At 35.6% G+C, this 20,889-nt stretch overlaps 1 protein-coding gene across 2 annotated transcripts in view; it reads right to left on the reverse strand.

The window, feature by feature from the left end:
• LAMA2 (laminin subunit alpha 2) overlaps positions 1-20,889 on the reverse strand; it is a 591,238-nt gene that overhangs the window by 149,597 nt on the left and 420,752 nt on the right. For both annotated transcript variants that reach the window (XM_067702129.1, XM_067702128.1), the window contains exons 30-32: positions 16,236-16,360; positions 9,819-9,905; positions 5,798-5,991 (exon numbers count right to left, since the gene is read on the reverse strand). In XM_067702129.1, the coding sequence (XP_067558230.1) occupies positions 5,798-5,991; positions 9,819-9,905; positions 16,236-16,360 (406 nt within the window). The remainder of the gene's footprint in view (positions 1-5,797; positions 5,992-9,818; positions 9,906-16,235; positions 16,361-20,889) is intronic.

The following is a 20,889-nucleotide window of genomic DNA, read 5'->3' on the forward strand; positions in this document are numbered from 1 at the left end:
GCTAATCGAATGTCACACAACTTTTATGTGGCCAGCCAGAATTCAAAGCGTCTATACCCCTTCACTATAGCATGCTTCCTTGCATTAGGAGATGGTCTGGTTCAAGGACACCACCGAAAAGAAGATGATTAGACTACCTCATTTATAAGACTTCCAACTTTAAGGTGATGTGATCTATTTTTCTTCAAGGTTAATAAACTCCCTGGATTCTGCAGAGTGCAAATTGCAATCAAGTAGAGTTTACTCTCAAAATAAAGCCTGACTGAAAAGAAAAGAAATAGTGATCAGCCTCTTCTACACACAGTTCAACAGCACAAGTCCTTAATCTATTAATGGAATGGCTTTCTCAATGTGATATACAAACCACTGAGACTGATGGCCAATAAGAAAATTACCTGGAATCAGAGTGATAGTTGCTGTTCTACAGCATTGCTAGCCTTGACCAAGGCCGAGAAAGTTGCCAACAAGAAACTCAAAGCACCTTTCACTAACAAAATAGATGTGAAAAAGGTGTGAGGAGGGTGAACAGAAGTTACTTTTATAGCTATCCTGATGCCTGGATTTGAACAACATACCCCAGTTTAGAGTTCTAGAAAACTATAATAGCCATACTGGGCTTTGAATAGGAACTAGTACCTGGGGATTAAATGGGGACAGAGAGAGGATGGTGTTTAAAGGTTAGGATGGGGCTTCCCTGGTGGCGCAGTGGTTGAGAGTCTGCCTGCCGATGCAGGGGACACGGGTTCGTGCCCCGGTCCGGGAAGATCCCACATGCCGCGGAGCGGCTGGGCCCGTGAGCCATGGCCGCTGAGCCTGCGCATCCGGAGCCTGTGCTCCGCAATGGGAGAGGCCACAACAGTGAGAGGCCCGCGTACCGCAAAAACAAAACAACCAAAAAAAAGAGGTTAGGATGGAGTGTGATCACATGTCCAACAGAGCCTCACTCATCAAATAGCAAATGGAGGTCAACTGATGTTTTTTATCATCTTTTATTATAGAAAGTCCCATTTTCTTTACAGTAATCAACCACATTCCACTATTTTGTTCCTGCTCTCATATATAGGGGACAATAACTGCCATTAGTAATTATTTTTGATTATAAGAGTACTGCAGGGTTCTAGTGATAATACATAAGGGCCTCTGCATTACTGTGATAGATCCTTGTTGGCAACTGGCTATTGAAAACAATAATCTATATAAAACAGATAACTAACAAGGACCTACTGTATAGCACAGGGAACTATACTCAATATTTTGTAATAACCTATAAGGGAAAAAAATCTGAAAAAAAATATACATATATAAAATGGAATCACTGTGCTGTATACCTGAAACTAACAAGACTCTGTAAATCAACTAGGGTTCAATAAAATTAAAAAAAATAAAAATAAAAACAACAATCTAGACTGTGTCTCTGCAGGTCAGTATGAAGTCAGGGTAAAACTTCAAACCTTGGGTTTTATCAAGTGTCTAGAAAGTGCACATTTTACAGAGTTAGTGCACTACCACATTTAGTTAGGCTTACCTTAGGTTACAGGTAAAAAAACCACAGTTTATGATTGCTTTTGCAACATTAGCAAGAAAAGCATCTTCTAAAATGTTATATTTTAGATAAATTGTGACTATAAATAATAAAGCTGATATATACCTAATATTTCATATGCTTTGAATAAAAATAGAAAGCATCAATATGATATTTATAAAATGATATTTCAGGCTCTCTTTACAGAATGACATCCTGCCAACAGCTACTAATTTTAAATTCTGTTCTTTAGGAGAATAATATATTTTACTACGCCACTCATAATCTATTTTAAACATTGTACAAATTGTTCAGTGTTAACTACTAGTCTGTAGAAAATAGGACATGAAAAAATCCAAGTTTTGTGCTTCCCAATACAAAACTTTACTATTAAATAAATAATGCTTTTCTTGCCGAGTCTCAGATTTCAGAAAGGCAGGTGGTTGTTCTCACTTTATAAAATGACTTGTAAATTATGAATGAGGGTTGAAAGAAGAAGTTGGATTTGTATTAACCTAACTTAGTAAGAAGTCCTGATTTGGGAAATCCAATAAAATAGCTACTCAGAACTCATCAACATCTGTAAAGAAAGAATGCATTGCAGAGCTCTCTCCAATTATCCCCACAAGAAAAAAATGAAAAGGCTTTGGAGGAAATCTGAGCACCCAGTTAGTGTGTCTTCTCATCTGCACAGAGGACAGGACTCCACTTGACCATCTCTGATGAATAAGACTCTATCATAACTACCATAACGTTTTTTTGGTTTTTTTGGCCGCACCATGTGGCTCATGGGATCTCAGTTCCCCAACCAGGGATCGAACCTGGGCCACAGCAGTGAAAGCTCTGAATCCTAACCACTAGACCACCAGGGAACTCCTGATAACTACCATAATGTTTTAAAACTTAGAGGAAAGAGTCTTAATGGTTAGCAGAGGGGAAAAAAAATGTATGTACCTACTGACATTATACACATTAAAATTTTTTCATTTTTTAAGCCCATTTTATCTTTCTTCTTCATAGAGGTAAGATGGGCTCTAAGCCCAGAAGAAGTAAATGAATTAAGAACTGAAATAATTAATGTTGAATATATTGGGAAAACCATGTTTTCTTTTTGTGCCTTGCATTAACAGTCAGCATAGGGGTTAAGAAAGTAAGATTTTCAAGACAGATCTAGGTTCAAATCACAACTCTGTTGAAAAGTCAGGGTGAACCTTGGAAAGGTGACTTAAATCACCTAAATTCAGTTTTATTTATTTATTTATTTAAAATGTAAAAATTTTTGTTGGGGTATAGTTGATTTCAGTTTTTTTTGTTTGTTTTTTTTAAAATCACACTGTGGACATAATAATGTATGAGGACGTGGCAAGAATGAAAAGAACAGCATATAAAGCACTTAACATCATTTCTGACAAACGGAAGGCTCTCAACACGGGTGAACCTTTAAAGAATTACTACTGTGATGAATCCTGTGTGGCGGAAGGGGCTGTAGGGGATGCCTGGAATTGAAAGCAGATACGTTGGTCAGGTGTGCCCAGGCACTGAGTTGGTTTGGCGGGGTTGAGAACGTTGGTGGTTTGAATTTGGCTAACTATGAGAGACTCTTGTATCTAAATATTTCCTACTAAAGGCACAGACTATTCGTGTAAATTCTTCATGATAGTAATGGAATGCCCATGTATAAAAAGCCTGTGTCCTGCAAGAAACTCACTATTTTGGATCCAATAAAACCCTAGCTTGCTCTCTGGCAATTGTCCGTGGCAGCTATTAGTTTCTTTTAGAAATGTAGGTGGTCAAGAAAAGTTCTTTCATGCTTTCTGCATTTTCTCTGTGTCCTCTACAGCACAATTTAAAATTATTTGTTAAATAAATTAAGAGCATAAACTAACTATACAGGGAGACTCCTTCCACCAATATGCAGCTCACCTGAGATACTGCAATGATCATGCCAATGTCATTTATCCTACATTTTTGGGGGGGTATACATATCCATGATGTAGGCCAAATTAAACTGTGTTTTCTAGAGAATGAACCAAAGAGAGAAGAATTAACTGTACAATACATGCTCCAGGCTCCAAAGAAGCTTTTCTCAGAAGACATTTCTCTGACTATATAAATATTCTCTTGCCAGAACCAGGCTACTTTCATCCACTCCCACTCACGGGCATTATAAAATTCTACTATAGGCACACGTGACAAAACAGGCCCTGCAGATCAAATGTGCTGGGTCAATCCATTCTTTGGTTTCTTGCTCTAAGTTAGCTTAAGGATATAGAAAGATAGAAGGAAAAGAAGAAGTAAAACTGTCACTGTTTGCAGATGACATGATGCTATATATAGAAAACCCTAAAGGCACTGCCCCAAAACTATTTGAACTCATCATTGAATTCAGTAAAGTGGTAGGACACAAAATTAATATACAGAAATCTATCGTATTTTTATATACTAACAACAAACTATTAGAAAGAGAAATTAAGAAAACAATCCCACTTACAATTGCGTCAAAAAGAATAAAATACCTAGGTATAAATCTAACTAAGGAGGTAAAAGATCTTTACTTGTAAAACTGTAAGACACTGGTTAAAGAAATTGAAGACAACACAAACAAATGGAAGGATATACCGTGCTTATGGATTGGAAGAGTATTGTTTAAATGACCATACTACCTAAAGCAATCTACAGATTTGATCCAATCTCTATCAGAATACAATGGCATTTTCCACAGAACTAGAACAAATGATTCTAAAATTTGTATGGAAAAACAAAATACATGAAAGAGCCAAAACAATCTTGAGAAAGAAGAGCAGAGCTGGAGGAATCAGGCTCCCTGACTTCAGACCCTACTGCAAAGCTACAGTTATCAAAACGGTATGGTACTGGCACAAAAATACACATATAGATTAATGGAACAAGGTAGAAAGCAAAGAAACCAACAAACTCATAGAAAAAGAGATCAGATTTTTCTGATCTCACCTCTAGAAAATTAATTACTTTAAAGTTCAAGGTCCGTTAGATTAGCATTTAGGTTAGGAATATCTATATATTACTTAGTTAAATATTTCCATATTAATAATTTAGTTACAATAATATTAAAACTAGTTGGAGTACATTGGAAGTCCATTTCAATTATCATTAAAATATGCCATTTTACTTGAGAAGAGTGAATATGTATACACCAATAACTGAATACGATAACGTAAATGTATATTACATATTACACTTCATCTCTCCCCTCCCATCAACCTTGACACTTACTTTTATTTTAAATGCAATACACTTTCATCAAAGATTGTTGAAATACATAGAAAAAAAGTTTAAAAAGTTATATTCCCAAACATACCCAGTCTTTACCTTTTGGCATATCTAAAAAGCCAGCCTTAGCTTTTGAGGTAACTCATCAAACTAGAGCACAAACAAAAATTCTAGTTAAAATGTTAAGCTTCAGACACACATAAGGTATTAAAACCAGAAATACTGGCCTGTGTAAATACATTAAAATAAATAAATATTGAAATAAAAGACACTTAAATAATTTCCATTTCTATTTGTTAGAAAGAATTAAGACCACTAATGTAAATTCCCTCAAGGAAAAGAATACCATAATATAACTGTCCTCTCTAAATTTATAAATAACTGTTTTAGATTAGAATTTATATAAGATCCAAGAATTCTATTTAACTACTGATATTCGATGTATGTTCAGTATGGCATTACTGAATCCAGAAGCAGTTATTAAAACAAAACAAAACATATGAGTAAAAACACCTGAGTTCATTGTCACTGCTTCCAGGTTCTGTAGGGCAAGAGAAAGTTACGAAGCAGGATGCCCATGGATTTCTGTAAAAACTCGGAAAAGAAAAGTCAGTTGTAATTCAAGCCTTACAGTGTCTGTCCAGCTGATTACAAATTCAGGAGGACTCTAAAAATATTTAATAAACCCAGACCTTTAATCTGTCACAAAGGCAATGTCAACTTTAGGTAAAACTGCAAACTCTGAGATGGGCAAAATAAAATAAAATCTGCCTCCGGGAGTTTTGCTGTAGGTCTTCAATGAACTGACTAAAGCATGCTGAGGATTTTCTCAGCTGTTCTCGGCTCAGGAGGTGGAGACAAAAACAGCAGGCAAACAGAAGAAGGTGGATAGATAGTGTCAGAGAAAATGAAGAGTAACACTAGCTATTGCAGAATAAGAAAAAAAAAAGTCAGTCTTTCCCATTGGAAATGAGATAGAAATGGAACCAAGGCCCCCAGAACTAATAGCTAAGTTAGTATACGTACAAACACACTCCATGCCCTCGCGCGCATGCCAGTGTTTGCAGCCGTCACACTTCTGCCCCGTGGCTCCGGGTCGGCACGTGCAGATCCCTGTGACAGGGTCACAGGGGACAGGCAGTGAGCCATGGGGGTCACACTCACATTCTTGGCAGGAGCCTCCGGGGCTGCTTGGGCTGCCGGTATAGCCAGGGGCACACCTGAATTTAAACAGTGACAAAGCAAAGGAGATTAATAGTAAGTCATGTCTCGAAATTGTTGTTGTGTGTGTGTGTATTGTTTGAATGAAACAAAATTGATACCAGAAGTCAATAGATCAGGGGTTAGCAAACTTTTCCTGTAAAGAACCAGACTGTAAATATTTTAGGCTTTGCAGGTCAAGAGGCAAAATCAAACTCATGCAGTGAAAGAAATTTTCAAACACTGTTGGTTGATGGAATTCAAAACATAATAATAGAATATAAATTGTTTTATAATAATAATCTACTAATGGAAAACCAAACTAATAATGAGAAGAATGGGATTCTTGTTGAGGTATCAAATTTACTTAACTAGGGCTCAAATTTACTTAACTAGGGCTCAAATTTATTGCTCTCTGTCATCAAAGTTTGCCCATAACCGCCATTCCCAGCTTGAGTGCCATACAGGATTAGTCAATGGGCCAAATTTTGTGGTCCATACTCTGCCCACTACTGCTCTAGATAATAAACTTTTTTTTGAAGGTTTCATTTTTAAATTAGAAATGAATAAAATTTTCTATTTACTCCTGGGCTTTCCTAGAAGCATGCATTTTAGAGATCAAAATGACCAAGGAATTCAACCCATTAATTTTACCAATGAGCAAAAAGAAGCAAGTGGCGATAAACTACTACATTTTCTATTTAATTCGACTGGTCTTTTCTTTCTACCACATCTTCCTCAAGATGGATTTTTCATTGTGTATCTCTGGAAGTGGGGTAATGTTATGCCAATAAAATATGTAACACCGACTTGAGAAATTAGAAAGGAAATCCAACTGGATGAAGCCAAATTGCCATCCACTCTCTTCTACCCGTCTGTGCAACCATTCATCTACGTATATACCACTGTCGGTTATGTTACTGGAAGTCTGATAACTTCACAAGATGCTGGCAAAACCATACGCTCTGGTTTACCCAGAATGGTCCCAGTTTGCCTGTTGTCCTGGCTTAAGTATTAAAAACATATTCTGTCTTTCCCTAGAGTATCCTGGATTGGAAAATAAATTATACACATAGCCTAAATATAATCAACGGTAAGAATTTTTGTTCAAGAGGAAAATATGGGAGGAAGCTGAGAGACAGTAGAAAATTGAAGGCAAAAGTTGTAAACACTAGCCAGATAATCCTGGACCATCTTTAGTGGCCTGGGATTGTAGAAACTTGCAGGCTTGTGAAAGTTAGTTCATCCCATGCTGGTTAGAAAAAGCAAAGCAAGAAGAAAATGATCTGTAACGTTAGGTTTTTATAGATTTATGGTTTTAATATTTTATTTCCAATGTACTATTACAAATGCTCAATAAAAGTATCATTTAAATAAGCTCACTTAAATGGTTTCTTAACATTTTCAGGTCAAAGAATTCAATTCTAAGCAGGTTCAGAATGATTAAATGTTCAAAGAGTTTTAGTTACAAGAGTAACAAAGACAAAGCATGGGTAGGGGTTTCTACAATACAGTGACACTCAAGACATTTAAGCAGTTTTAGACCTGAGCTGATGAGTTTGGGCAGGTCATAAGGTGATTTAAATGATTTAAGAAGCTCTCAGAAGTGAAACAAATTTATTTGGAAGGTTACAATAAAAATTTAAGCAAGACCTTTGGATTAATTTAGCTGAATAAAAGCAATTTTTCAGGGAAATATGACCTGATCATTTATGTGTTAGAGATGATGAATGTGGAGCTGTAACAACATTTGAGAACTGCAAAAACAATTCAAGCCATTCCCATTTGATAGTGTATGACCCTGCTCATCTCTATGCTATATAAACTGTCACCTCTTATTGATTAAACATTTATGGATGTTAAAAAAGTAATTTTTCTATAATCACTCTGCCTTATGACAATAACTGTCATTTCAGTGTACCCTTCCAGTCTTTTCTATATACATGCTTTTATAGATAGTGGAAACTCCAATTTACAAATGTAGCTATAGTATCAAACATTTTTTCATAAATTATGGCAGATAATCCCCTTGGCATCCAGGGATGTTTTAGTCATCATCCTACTGGTGTTTACAAGGGCATGAAATGAATATTAGCCTAAGCATGAACACTAAAGCACGCTGGCTGACATTAAAATATACATATTCAAATGATGTATATATCTCCACAACAAATGGAAATGTTTTTGGATTTTGTACTGCTTTTAGTTATCTAATTGTTACAAATCTCTGTTGGCATGGAAATTGTGAATGTACTGTTTTATATATATATATATATATATATATATATATATATATATATATATATGCAAGTAGTGGATATTGTGTTTAAAGTTACCACATACAGAATTATTTAGAAATATATTTTGCAAACTTATAGAAACAGAATTGGAATTTATAAAACGTGTTTAATTATTTAGTTACCTATTTATTTCCATTATTAACACAACCATTGCTGGTTATATTAAAAGACGATTCTTAAATTGATGATGATAATATTGGTTTATATTTGCAAAGAGACTCGTAATTTAAGGAAGTGCTCCTAGAAGAATCCAGCAAAGGAGTGGGTGAAGCAGGAAATGGAAAAGAAAGAATCCAGGCAATGGTGTGATTCCAGGTGAGGTCCCAGTCTTAGCCTAAGTCCATGGAAATCTCTGGAGCATAAATAGCATCTCAAGATTTGTTCAGCTTTCGGGCAAAGGAGCTGGACCTTTGTACTCCCACATTAGCGAGTCATTAGATCTGGGCCACTGGAGGAAGGCGTGGGGGGTAAATTCTCAGGCTTTTTTGCCTCTCCTATGGGAGAGGAGACCTCTATGTAGGTACTCAGGCAGGGTATCCTCCATTTACCTGATCTTCATAATGTCAGTGGAAAGTAGGTACAGTATCAGCTATTCTGGTGTTATAAAAGAGAAAAATGAGACCCAGCAGTTTGTGGAGCTCAGCTATGTCCAAGGGTCTTTATAGAACTTTATACTGTTATCAATTACACTAAAATTATCATGTGTGTTTAATGTTAATAGTTAATATCAGTTGCTCTCCATTACCTTAGAAAGAATAAAAACCTACTAAAAATAGTGGTGATAAGCTTGAGTATCCAAGATACTGATCTTATAGAAAATATGCATCCAGAAAAATATAAATTACAACCTTCCTAGACAGTCAGTCTGGAATTCTGTTTCTTAACTTACCATTTGTATTACATGTTAGCATTCAATTTAATAACTACATACATGCATTATCAGAATTTGTAAAAAATATGGTGAGAGGAGGCATTTAAATACTATTGTTTGCGTGTTGAAAAGGAGAACCAAATAACACTTTAATGTTTCGTGGTTTTAATTAAGAATTCCTGATACCATTTATATTCTGAATTACGTGTATACTTGCTGATGTAGTGCCAGAGTGCTCAGAACAGTGATGTGCATGCAGTTAGTGCTAGCCAACAACTTCCAGTGAATTAAAATGAGAATTATGTGTGGCCAACTTTTTATTACTGTTAACTACAGATAAGCTTTTGGAAATTATTTATTTGTTCTTGTAAAATGCTCCCTCCCTCTGTCTCTCTCTCCCTCTCTAATCTATGTTGGAGTATATACATATATATATGCTAAAATATAAATTAGATAATTGTGAAATAATTTGGAATCTTAGAAAAAGTCTAAACAGATGGAAGTAAACAACTTTCTTTGGATAAAGTCTAAAGATATAAAAATACTTTTGAAAGCATATAAGCTACTAGAGAATATGAAAATAATGACATAAAAATAATGACTACTTTTCTACTATGATCTTTTATTATATGATCTCTATGCATCATTGCTCTAAATGTATCATGACTGTTCCTACCGTTCGCAGTACTGGCCTTCGTATTCTCGAGGGCAAGCTGTGCAGCGGTAATCATCCAGGCCTTCCGCGACACAAGAAGGGCTGAAACTGAATCAGAAAAGAAAGATTGCAAAAAATCTTTTGACTTATTTATTTTATACATTTAAGCAATTCTATCTATTAACTAGATGATTGGAACTATTTTTTGATGGTTAGAAATGGCATATTTATAATTATAAGTTTCTATTCAAGGGTAGGCTATCACAACTAAGTACTACTAATAATAGTCAGCAAATAAAGATGGTTGTTTTTTGATGAATTAACAATGCATCTCACCGACCATGTTAAAACTTTGAAATTTTAATAATTATGTGACAACCAGGAAAATATTAAACACCCAGAGAAAGTGTACTATTTTTCATGAATCAGAAGAAAAACATGATGAGAATTCCTGCATATTTGTCAGATAGTAGAATAAGTATTATTGAATATCTTTCAGGTTAAAAAAATGGGGACATAAAAGCTATATAATTTTTTTTCTAAAAAGCCCAAATTGCCACTGGCATTTCAATGCATGACGTGTGAATAGATGTTTCACTTAAAATAAAAGAGTGCCTTTTCTAATTTATATACAGATTTCAAGCTACATTTTACTTTAAACACAAAATAATGTGATCTGGTGTGAGGCAAGAAGAATGGAAATCTTTCTGCATGAAAATGAATAAGCTTTTCTGACAATTTTATAATCTCTTCTAGTAAGTAGGTCTCATATAACATGCCCTGTTTTCACTACAACACTGACAGACCACGGCCAGTCAGCCCTTCTCCAGGATTCTTGATCACCTTACACCGCAAAAGAAATACTAGACAAGACTTGAAAACTAAACTATGCTAAAACGTAGTTTTGTATTGTTACAAACCTCTCTCAAATACAAGTAGTGCTTCATTCCCACTGGACAAAATGCATGGTACACTGGAAATTTAGGAAGAAAAGACACATATATTCGTTGCAAAATGGTAATGCTGCAAACACCATTTTCCTTTTTGTTCCTTTTTGTCTGCAAAAGCAGTTGATGCTGAAAAAGCAATAAAGTATATAGACCAGAGCTGCAACTCCTATTGGTCAGGTGCCATTAGGACACTATTTCAATTTTCTGTCTAATGCATTAAATCAATAGTACATGAATGAGTAATAAACTCTAACCTTTGCAAAATATGTGAACAAATTGATCAACTACTCACAACATCATTATTCAACAAATTATTTTTTTTGCCTTCACAAAAATAGACCCACAAATACATAATTGACACATTCTTGCAAGCTTCTAGCTCTTTTAACTCAGCTTGATGCTGAGTTCATCTGCGCGCGCACACACACGTGCACACACAAACTCATATACATATATAGGCACTTGGAAACAGATTTTTAGACATTCAAGGGAAATTCTACAGAGCCAACATAATTAAATTATATTCCTTTATAGTAACATATCTGTCTCAATTACTATGCAGGAATGTTATAATTCTCCTTGGATAGTAGATATAAATTTTTTTGAATTATGACATTATGGTGGACTAAACTTTTTCCTTACATCATATATAAGGACTTATGAAAGAGGAAGTAAGAATTACACCTTACTTGAGGTTAGAGTTTATTCTTTATGCTCCCAAATCCCTCATCTCCTCTCAATTTTCATACTGTCTGCAGGACCACTCAGAAATCCGACTGTTTTTCCTCTTGTAGGCCATCTTTTACATTCCGTTAGATTTGTTAATTCCAAGGTTGCTTCAACAGAATTTCTGAGATTTAGAGTCTGCTGCTCTGTGTCATCCCCTGTGGAGTCTACTGCAATGAATTAGCTTCTGGGATCCCACCCCCTTATCCCAGTTCACTGATTGCTCCTTTTCAGTCTCCTTTGCTGGATCTACATCATGTCCTTGACCTCTTAATATGCTTCACAGTTCAGCCTTTAGGTTTCTCCTATCCTGTCCTGTCCTTTCTCCCCTAAATGATCTCATTCAGTATTAAAAGGCTCTAAATACTGCATCTATCCTAACAGATCTAAAACTGAGCTCCTGTCCTCCAAAAAATACCGCTAACCATTCTATCATTTTCCCTGTCTCTGTCAATGGCCATACTTTGCTTACTTTGCTTCCATTTGCTCTGCCATAAACCACAGAGTCACCTTTGTCTCCTTTCTCTCACATTCCACAGGTATTCTATCTGCAAATGCTGCTGGTGTCACCATAATTAATTCATTGCATCATCCTGTTCTAAGCCACCTCTTGCCATTGGCAGATTTTTAGGCTTCAGGACGTTTAGTTACTCACTGGAGCTTCCCTGACTCCAACTCCTGTCACCCTTCCCCTGTCCCCATTCGCTCTGCTCCAGCTGCCCTGGATCCTTGCTGCCTACTAAGCGTGGCCTGTCTCCAGGCCAGTGCACTTATTTTTTCCTCTGGCTGGTCTGCTCTTCCTCCAGGTAGTCAGGTGACTCTCTCCATTACTTCATTCAAGGCTCTGAACAAGCCTCACCTGTTTGTTTGTGAAGATCTTCATCAAGCACCCTAACTAAAAGGGTACCCCATTCACTCCAGATTCACTGAGGCTGCTCTATTCTTTCCTGGTAGCACTTTCACTATCTGATATTACATTATATATCTATTTGTGTTTTTTCAGCTTTATTAAAGTATAACTGGCAAAAAAAATTGTAATATATTTAAAGTGTACACGTGATGATTTGATACACGTGTATGGTGTGAAAGCATTCCCACCATCTAGATAATTAACATATCTATCACTTCATATATGTACCTTCCTTTGTGTGAGAATTCACAAGTTCTACTCTCCTAGTAAGTATCCATTACACAATAACGTATTATCAACTGTGGTCACTATGTTATGTATTAGATCCTTAGACCTTATTCATTTTATAACTGAAAGTTTGCACCCTTTTACCACCCTCTCCCAATTTCTCCCGTTCCCTGCTCCCTGGCAACTACCGTTGTACACTGTTTCCAAGAGTTTGTTCGTTTTTAGATTACACCCATATGTGAAACCATGCAGCTTTTTCTTTGTCTGGCAAAAACTGCTGAACACATTTGGAGAAGAAAAGCTCCGAGAAACTCAAACTTGGCCTCATTGTAGAAGGGAGGAGAGGGCATTGAGCCTGGAAAGAGGGGTCAGATTGCAGAGAGTTTCTAATACTCTGCTAAAATATCTGAGCTTTCCTTGGTAGGCAGTGGAAAACCCTTGAGGGTATGCGAGCAATGCTGTACTGTCACAATGGTTAAAAGTTTACTGTATTTGTTTTGGTAAGAGATATTGGAGACTTGAGCTAATATGTGGGTGAGTTAGTAATCACTTACTCACCATCCTCCATCTATGAAGAGGGATATCTCAGCCTCCTCCATCTATGTTTCAGAATCTTTTTTTCTTATCTCAGGGAGAAGTGCTTCTCTTCTCATCATACATAGGTCTTTACTTTGTTAATGAATGTTCCAAACTTTATGTGATGACCTTAGGGGGTCATGAAATCACTTTAGTGGGTTTTGGCTAAAGTTTCTTCTAATAATACAAGAAAATAAAATTGAATAGAAGTTACAGTATATATTATATATGTATAGCTAGCTAGCTAGTTAGTTAGCTAGCTAGTTAGTTAGCTAGCTAGCTAGCTAGCTAGATATCCACACACACATTTTTTGTGTTCTAGCTTATGATTAAAAAAAGGTTTTCTTACAGTGGTTGCAATCAATAAAGTTTGAAAGCCACTGAACTAGCCACTTTGATTTCATACTTGATTCTTACAGTGTCCTTTGTATAAAAATATACTTAAATTACGTAACTCATATAAAACAAAAGTGAAACAAATATGAAAACACTTTTTTGTTGATCCTGCTAATCAATCGAGGTAGTACTATTTCTTTCCCTTCTTCACATTTCTTAGAGCTGTGCACTCACACCCACGTGACCTAATGTCTGCTTCCACTATTGATTGCCAAAATCCATCAGGGACCTGCACAGTTAATTGCCACTGTATGTACTTAGTCTCCCTTGGGAGAGCAGCATCCAATGCTCATTCTCTGCTGCTCTTTTCTCTCACTGTGTCAGTGGCAGTGTGGCCTTGGTTCCATTGCCTCCCTCACAGCTCTTGTCCTGGGTCTTCTTTCTCTTCTGACTTCTCTAATGTACATAGTCTTGTCTTTCCTTCTTTCCATGTGCTCCCCTTGGGTAACATGACCCCGGGGAATCTTATCTATAATTCATTTATTAACATATCACTTCCTTCATCTGCCCTCCCAATTTTCAGGTTTTGATTTCTTGTGGCTATTTGCATATTTCCATTCAGATAGACCTTTCATATCAATTTAACTTATTTGAAACATAAATTGTCTTTCTTCTATAGCAGCTCTCTCCTGGTTTCTATTTCAGTTAATGACCCCACCATTTTGGGGGGTCAACCTGGCTACAAATCCCTGGCTTCAAATCCTGCTTTGCCTAAACCTGTCGTATCTAATTAGCTATCAACCCTGTAGAGCTGCATTCAACAATTTTCTCACATCCATCTCCTTGTCTCTATTCTTGTTGCTATTACCTACTTTCAGGTTCTAATTATCTTTTGCCTAAGCTAGTGCAATAGCTTTTTAATCAGTCTCTTTGCTTTTCTTATTTTCCTGTTTCAATTCATTACACTCAATTCCATCATAATAGTCTTCCTAAAGTGTGGCTCTCATCACATTAATCTTTTTTTTTTTAATAAAAATGTGTAATGTTTCCTCATTACATAGAAAATTAAATAGCAATTTCTTAGACTGGTATTCATGGATTTCTACACTATGGCCTCCATTCTCTCATTCATTTTCTTCTGTAATTATGAAATTCTATTTGAACCCATGCTCCAAACTCTTAACAGTTCTTAAACATGATTTGAGTTTTCTGCTGCTAAGCTTTTGCTCCTTACATTTTCTACTATCTCCACCAGTAAAAACCCTTCAATCCACTGTAAATTTAATAATTTAAATACATTTTAAATTTATTATAAATACTCCTACTTCTTTAAATATGTTCTTTAAGTTTCCACAGTCAACTGTGGTACTTTGTGCCTTTGAATTCTCTTTATATCTCAGTTGACCTCTCTGAAGACACCCATTTTACTGTGAGCCTCTCCAAGAGGTGTTATGCTTCTTTTCTATATCTCCTGGAGCTTTTGCTATAGTCCGCCCAACAGGAAATTATAAAGTAATTATTGAATCTTTCTAATCCAGATCATTTATATTTTAATAAACAATAAACAGCATTCTCTTGTTCAAAATCTGGTCATCAGAGGTAGATTAGGGAAAGGAAAATGATATTTTTCATACACCTACCACTTGGTGCTTGGATGAACAAGAAGATCATGTATTTTATCCTCATCAATACACCACTTACCTAAAAATTTACATTTGAGACCCTATGCAAAACTTGTGACTCTGTTCAACCAAAAAGAGGTAATTACAGAGGAAAGGGAGACAATTACGTGAAAATGTTTGCAGAATGTAAACAAAGCCAGAGATGGAAAAAGAAACTTAGTGAGTATAGGTGGAAACAGTTCATCATCTGAGTTGCTTTGTGCTTCTTATACACTCAAGATAAGGTGTCCAGGATTCTAATTCTGAACAAAGTGCCCTACATTCTTTTCAAAAGCAAATTCTTAAGAGAAATAAATGCCCTACAATGTAGAGATTGATGTCTATAAATCACTTAGCAGAAAGTATAGATAGCCTTAGCAAAAAGGTAAGTGAAAACACCTAGGGGTTTTCATCAATACATAAACAGTGCAGAATGTTCTGACAGCACTAAAATAAAATATGCCAGCGTTTGTTTCCCCTTATGGCTGTGTTTCCATGGTACCAAGCTCAGACTATCTTAACAGAAAGGGGGTTGTGATTCTGGGAGATATTGACTTACTCTGGAGTATAACAATAAGTCACCCTGCTTTAACAACATTATTTTTCAATTATTTCCTTGATTATTATTTACCAATCATGAATTAATAAACACATAAAATGAATGGAAACAGCTACAAAATTTATACAATATGCATCAAACAATCCTTCATAGCTGAATTTATGGCAGAACTATATGCAAACACTAGACCTTTCTAAAAATTTATAAAATTATGCACATTTGTACATATATTATTTATTTCATAAATATAAGTTAATGTTGGTATTTACATTTTAATTAATAAGCATTATTTACTTGGGACAGAGTTTTAAAAGAAAAATGAACCATAGAGTATTATGTGCTCACTTTTGTCATGTTTTTATATTGTTTAAAAACTCTATCTTAAATTGAGACTTTTGTCTACATGAAAAGAATAGCCAAATCATAGAAAGCCCATGTGCTACACAGATGGTGTTACTGATTGGGAAACATGGTAATATTTCACAATCTTACTTGCTGCTGGAAGAAATCAGAGGGCAAGCACATTGCTGACAGTCATCTGGCAATCCCTTGACAATGCCATAATATCCAAGAACACATCGTTCACAGAAGTCACCAGCAGTGTGATGTTGACAATTCTGTAAAGGAAGAGGGATGTTTGTTTTTAAATTAATGAAAGAATGTAATTTATCATACAGCTCCCCACCTACGCGTTTGTGTGCTCCTGTGAACACACATGCGCATGTGCACACACATATCATTGAGAGAGAACTCAGCTCTTAAACATATTGATACATACTTTTAAAGAAGCTCTTTGATTTGAGAAACGAATACTGGGCTGTTGTAGCTATACTGACAAGAGTTTCTGTTCTCTTTTCCCTACATCAATCTCTGCATTAGTTTTTCTCTTACTCTAATCTGGGGAATAGACTCACAAATTTCTAAAATTTATTGTAGCATCTGGCTATTTACATTTCTTCTCTACAAGGTGTTTAAAAAAAAGTGCTAAAAATCCTGGGGCCTTGGTGCATACCCATCAGCGGGCTTTTTGAAACCAAACCAAGGTGGAAAACATAAATATTTTAAGAGGCAGGAATAGCAAAAAAAAAAAAAAAAGTCAGCCTAGTTACCACATTAAGAATGTTATTCACCTAATTCTTGCCAAATGTTGATCATTCTTTATAGATAGGAGGACCCAACCTAAAACCAGGGATCTCAAGTCAATATTTTCTTTTTATGTTTGCATAGTAAGAGGCACTTGGGTAATATGCTTTAAGACACTTCCACAAGAAAATGAGAACAGTTTCAGAATATTGTGTAAACAGTTTTGAAATTAAAATTCTCACAAAGTGGAACTTTATTTAACAATATATTTAGCAATTATTCACGCAATAAGGACTTAGGAAGAGCTACAAGCCAGGTACTGAGAAAGGCACCAGGAGGAATCAAATGAGGGAAAAGGTAAAATAACATTCTAACCTATAAGAATTTATTTCCACTTTTAGAAAAATTTTTAAAAATGGCAAATAAGAAACATGGCAAATAAGAAATGTGGAATTTACTGGAAATGGGACAGTTGACTTTAGGAGTTGAGAAAAAGGAAGAAATAGAAGGAATTTAGAGTTGGATTTTAGCTTGATTTTATAAAACCGCATTTGGAATGGTCAGAAGGGTAATTTCTTATAAATAGTATTTTTTAAAAGGTTAAGAAGCAAAAATGTCAGTAACAAAATACATGTATATATATGCTAGTGAACCCATCTCCTGATCAGCTCAGCTGGAACCACATGGCCACCTGTGGGCTCTACAGTAAATTTTCCATATGCTGTGCTCTTTGCTTTATTCAATTAATCTAGAAGAACATATTTATTTCTCATGTGTCATCTAATGGCCAGTGTTTGGTATGGTATGTGTGGTCATTCACCACAAACAATAACTGAAGTCTTTTCCTCTGACTTTTTTTATGTTTATGTTACTCTCTGGGGAGAAACCATGCCATTATCACAATGAATTTTAGAATACCGTGGGTTTTTTTTTTCATTATTTGTTGTTATATTTGAAAACACATTGTGTTACTTACAGATAGATTTTATAATTCACTCTTAAATGGATCCAGTTTTCTATATGATAGGATGCAAATCTCAAATCTTCTAATTCCCCACCTCACTCTCAGCAGATGTTAGCCCTCTATTTTCAGGGAAAAGGCAGCCCTCATTGGGTGTTCCCTTAGCTTCCTGCCAAACAGCACACCATCTTGTCTGCATTACTTTCCATCCCTTCGACATTTAGTTCTGTCCACAAGAAGTGGTGTGTTGTTCTCTGTCTAAAGCTTCTCTCTTCCTAAACTCTGGTTTAGGAAGAAGGCCCTCCTGTCTCCTATTTCCTCCAGCACCTGCATTTTCTCCTTCTTTGATGGCTTATTTCCATTGACAGTTGAGGCTGGTCAAGCTTTTCTTATCTTAAAAAAATCTCTGGGGTTTCTGGACAACTTCCATCCTATGTTTGATAGGCTTCCTAAAAGCATTGTTTACATTGCTGGTCTCTACTTCCTCATCTCCCTTTCACCTATTCATTCTTTAAACAGGCTCTCTCTCTCTCTCTCTCTCTATATATATATATATATATGTGTATATATATTTATATATGTATATATATATTCTTTTCCATTATTGGTTATTATAAGATATTGAGTATGGTTCCCTGTGCTATATAGTAGGTCCTTGTTGTTTATCAATTTTATATATAGTAGTGTGTACATGTTAATTCCAGACTCCTAACTTATCTATTCCCTTCCCCCAAACAGGCTCCTGATTTCACTATTGAAGGATAAGTCCAGACTCATGCATAAGATCTTTGTTGCTAAATCAAAATTTACTGACAATAATCAGTCCTCATGATATATGAATTATCTGCAGCAGCTGATATTTCTGGCCACTCTTTATTTGAAATTTTCTCTTCCTATGGGTTCTTTAATAGTACAGTATGTATGTAGATTGTTTTCCTACCTCTATGGCTACTCTTTCTAACCCTCCTTCATGGATTCTTCTTCCCTTTTCTGTTGAGTAAGATTGGGGTCCTTGATGCTAATTTTGGCTCTTATCTCTTTTCTTTCCTACATTTTCTACCTTGGTGATTTTAACCGTTACTAGAACTTCAGCTATCTTCTATGTACCCCAAACTCTAAATTTTATATATATTCTGCCTAGATATCTATCTCTAATGAGTTCCAGACTTACGTTTCTAATTGCTTCTTAGCTAGGTCTTATTGCATAATGCAAAAGCATTTGAATTTGAGATGTCAAAAATCAAGCTCATCTCTTTTAAAACCTGCTAATACTCCTGCATTTCCCATTTCATTTGAGGTCACTATCATCTCTCTGGCATGGCAAGGAAGACCTTTATAATCTGGCTTCTGTTTACCCCTCCAGCCTTCCGTCTAGCCACTGCAAACTTTGCACTCTACGCTAAACCCATATGCAGCCATCCAAAATTCTCAAATTATGCAGTGTTCTCTCTTACCTCTAGGACTTTTCATATGCAAATCCCTTGTTCTGGAATGCTTTTCCTCCTCTTGCCTGGCTAACACCTATTCATTCAGCTCTCATTTTCACTGTTGCTTTCTCTAATAAACATTCCCTGATGCCCCAAGTCTGGGCTAAATGCTCCATCTAGCTCAACACAGTGACTGAAATATGTTGACATTCAATGACCATTTTGAATGACTGCATAAATGAATGCATGTTCTAGGTATTACAGAGGAAACTGGTCAGGCTTCTTAAGATGAAAAAGGCCAAGCTTCAAGTCTGATGACTTTGCAGAAAGGTGGTTAGCAGGGAAAGAGGATTTGTCGTATTTGGATGTTGATTTAAGTACCATAATCCTCTCTTATTCAATCATCCAAAGGAACCACTGTATTTTAGCAATAAAATAGCCATTCCATATTTAACAGTAGCATGGTGAGCGATAATGGTTCCAAGATAAAATAATTATCTATGAATTGCAGTCTCAAATCATTCAGCAAGGTGCCAAATGATGAATAAGTGTCAACTGGGGAGTGTTTTAAGAACACACTTTATAGTTACAGAAATGAACATGTGCCCCGAAATACATGGAATCTAGAACAATAATTGTCAGCTTTTGCCTTTGGAAAAAAGCTAACTGCATGAGTTATTTTATGTAACCTCCTATAACATTGATAACTGAATCAAAACAATAATGCTAATCATTACTAAAAATACAGAGGTTGAAAAACATGGTTTGCCTCTTTTATATCTACAACTGTATAATTTCTTCACAGAGAAAGCAAATATTTTAACTTTCTTTGGACAGTCAATCTTTCACAGGGTTGCTGACATACTAAACTTGGTTAACGGAATCAAATGTCCCTGTTAGGTCCACAAACACAGCACATAAATCATGATGCTATTTTTGAAACTTTTTGACATCGACCTTTCGTATGACTTTCCTGTCTGCTCTGAAATAGTGGACATAATATTTCTCTTGTATAGATATTAATCTTTAGGAACAATTTTTATATTTTAGATGCCTAATGAGAAGTTTAATTATCTCAAGATTAATATGTGCTACTATCTTTTCAATAGTAGATTAGAATATATGGCATTTGTTTCTGTTTTTTGTACATGGGAAAACTGGTGGTATATACTTTTCCACTAGATCAAATGAATATCATATTTATATTTGGAATCTTAAAACTAAGATGAGAAGTTACTTAACCTTCTTTCCTTATAGGGATGCCTCTACACATTCCTTGACATATTATTAAATGCATGGATTCTTATAAGGCAGCCCTTTTCATCTTGTATAACTACAAGCTATAAAGTTTTTCCTTATGCTGAATGAAAACTTGTTTCACTCTAATTTTTAGTCAGTGATCCAAATTCAGCCTTCTGAAGCTATGCAGATTAAGTCTAATTCCCATTTCCTGGGGAAACTCCTCAAATATCTAAAGAACACTATTATTTCCTAAATCTTTTTTCAATCTAAATATCTTTTTTTTCCCCAAGCTAAACAGCTAACAACCCTGGTTACTCAGAATTTCTCTTAAAATAGAGATTATAAAATTTGCAAATATATTTAATGTACTTCCTTCCTTGATCTTGATCTTGTACAAATGAATCTGTAGTCAAGTAAGAACTCCTATTTCACA

Source organism: Pseudorca crassidens, chromosome 13, assembly GCF_039906515.1.
Source record: "Pseudorca crassidens isolate mPseCra1 chromosome 13, mPseCra1.hap1, whole genome shotgun sequence".
In the NCBI taxonomy this organism is placed as follows: Eukaryota; Metazoa; Chordata; class Mammalia; order Artiodactyla; family Delphinidae; genus Pseudorca; species Pseudorca crassidens.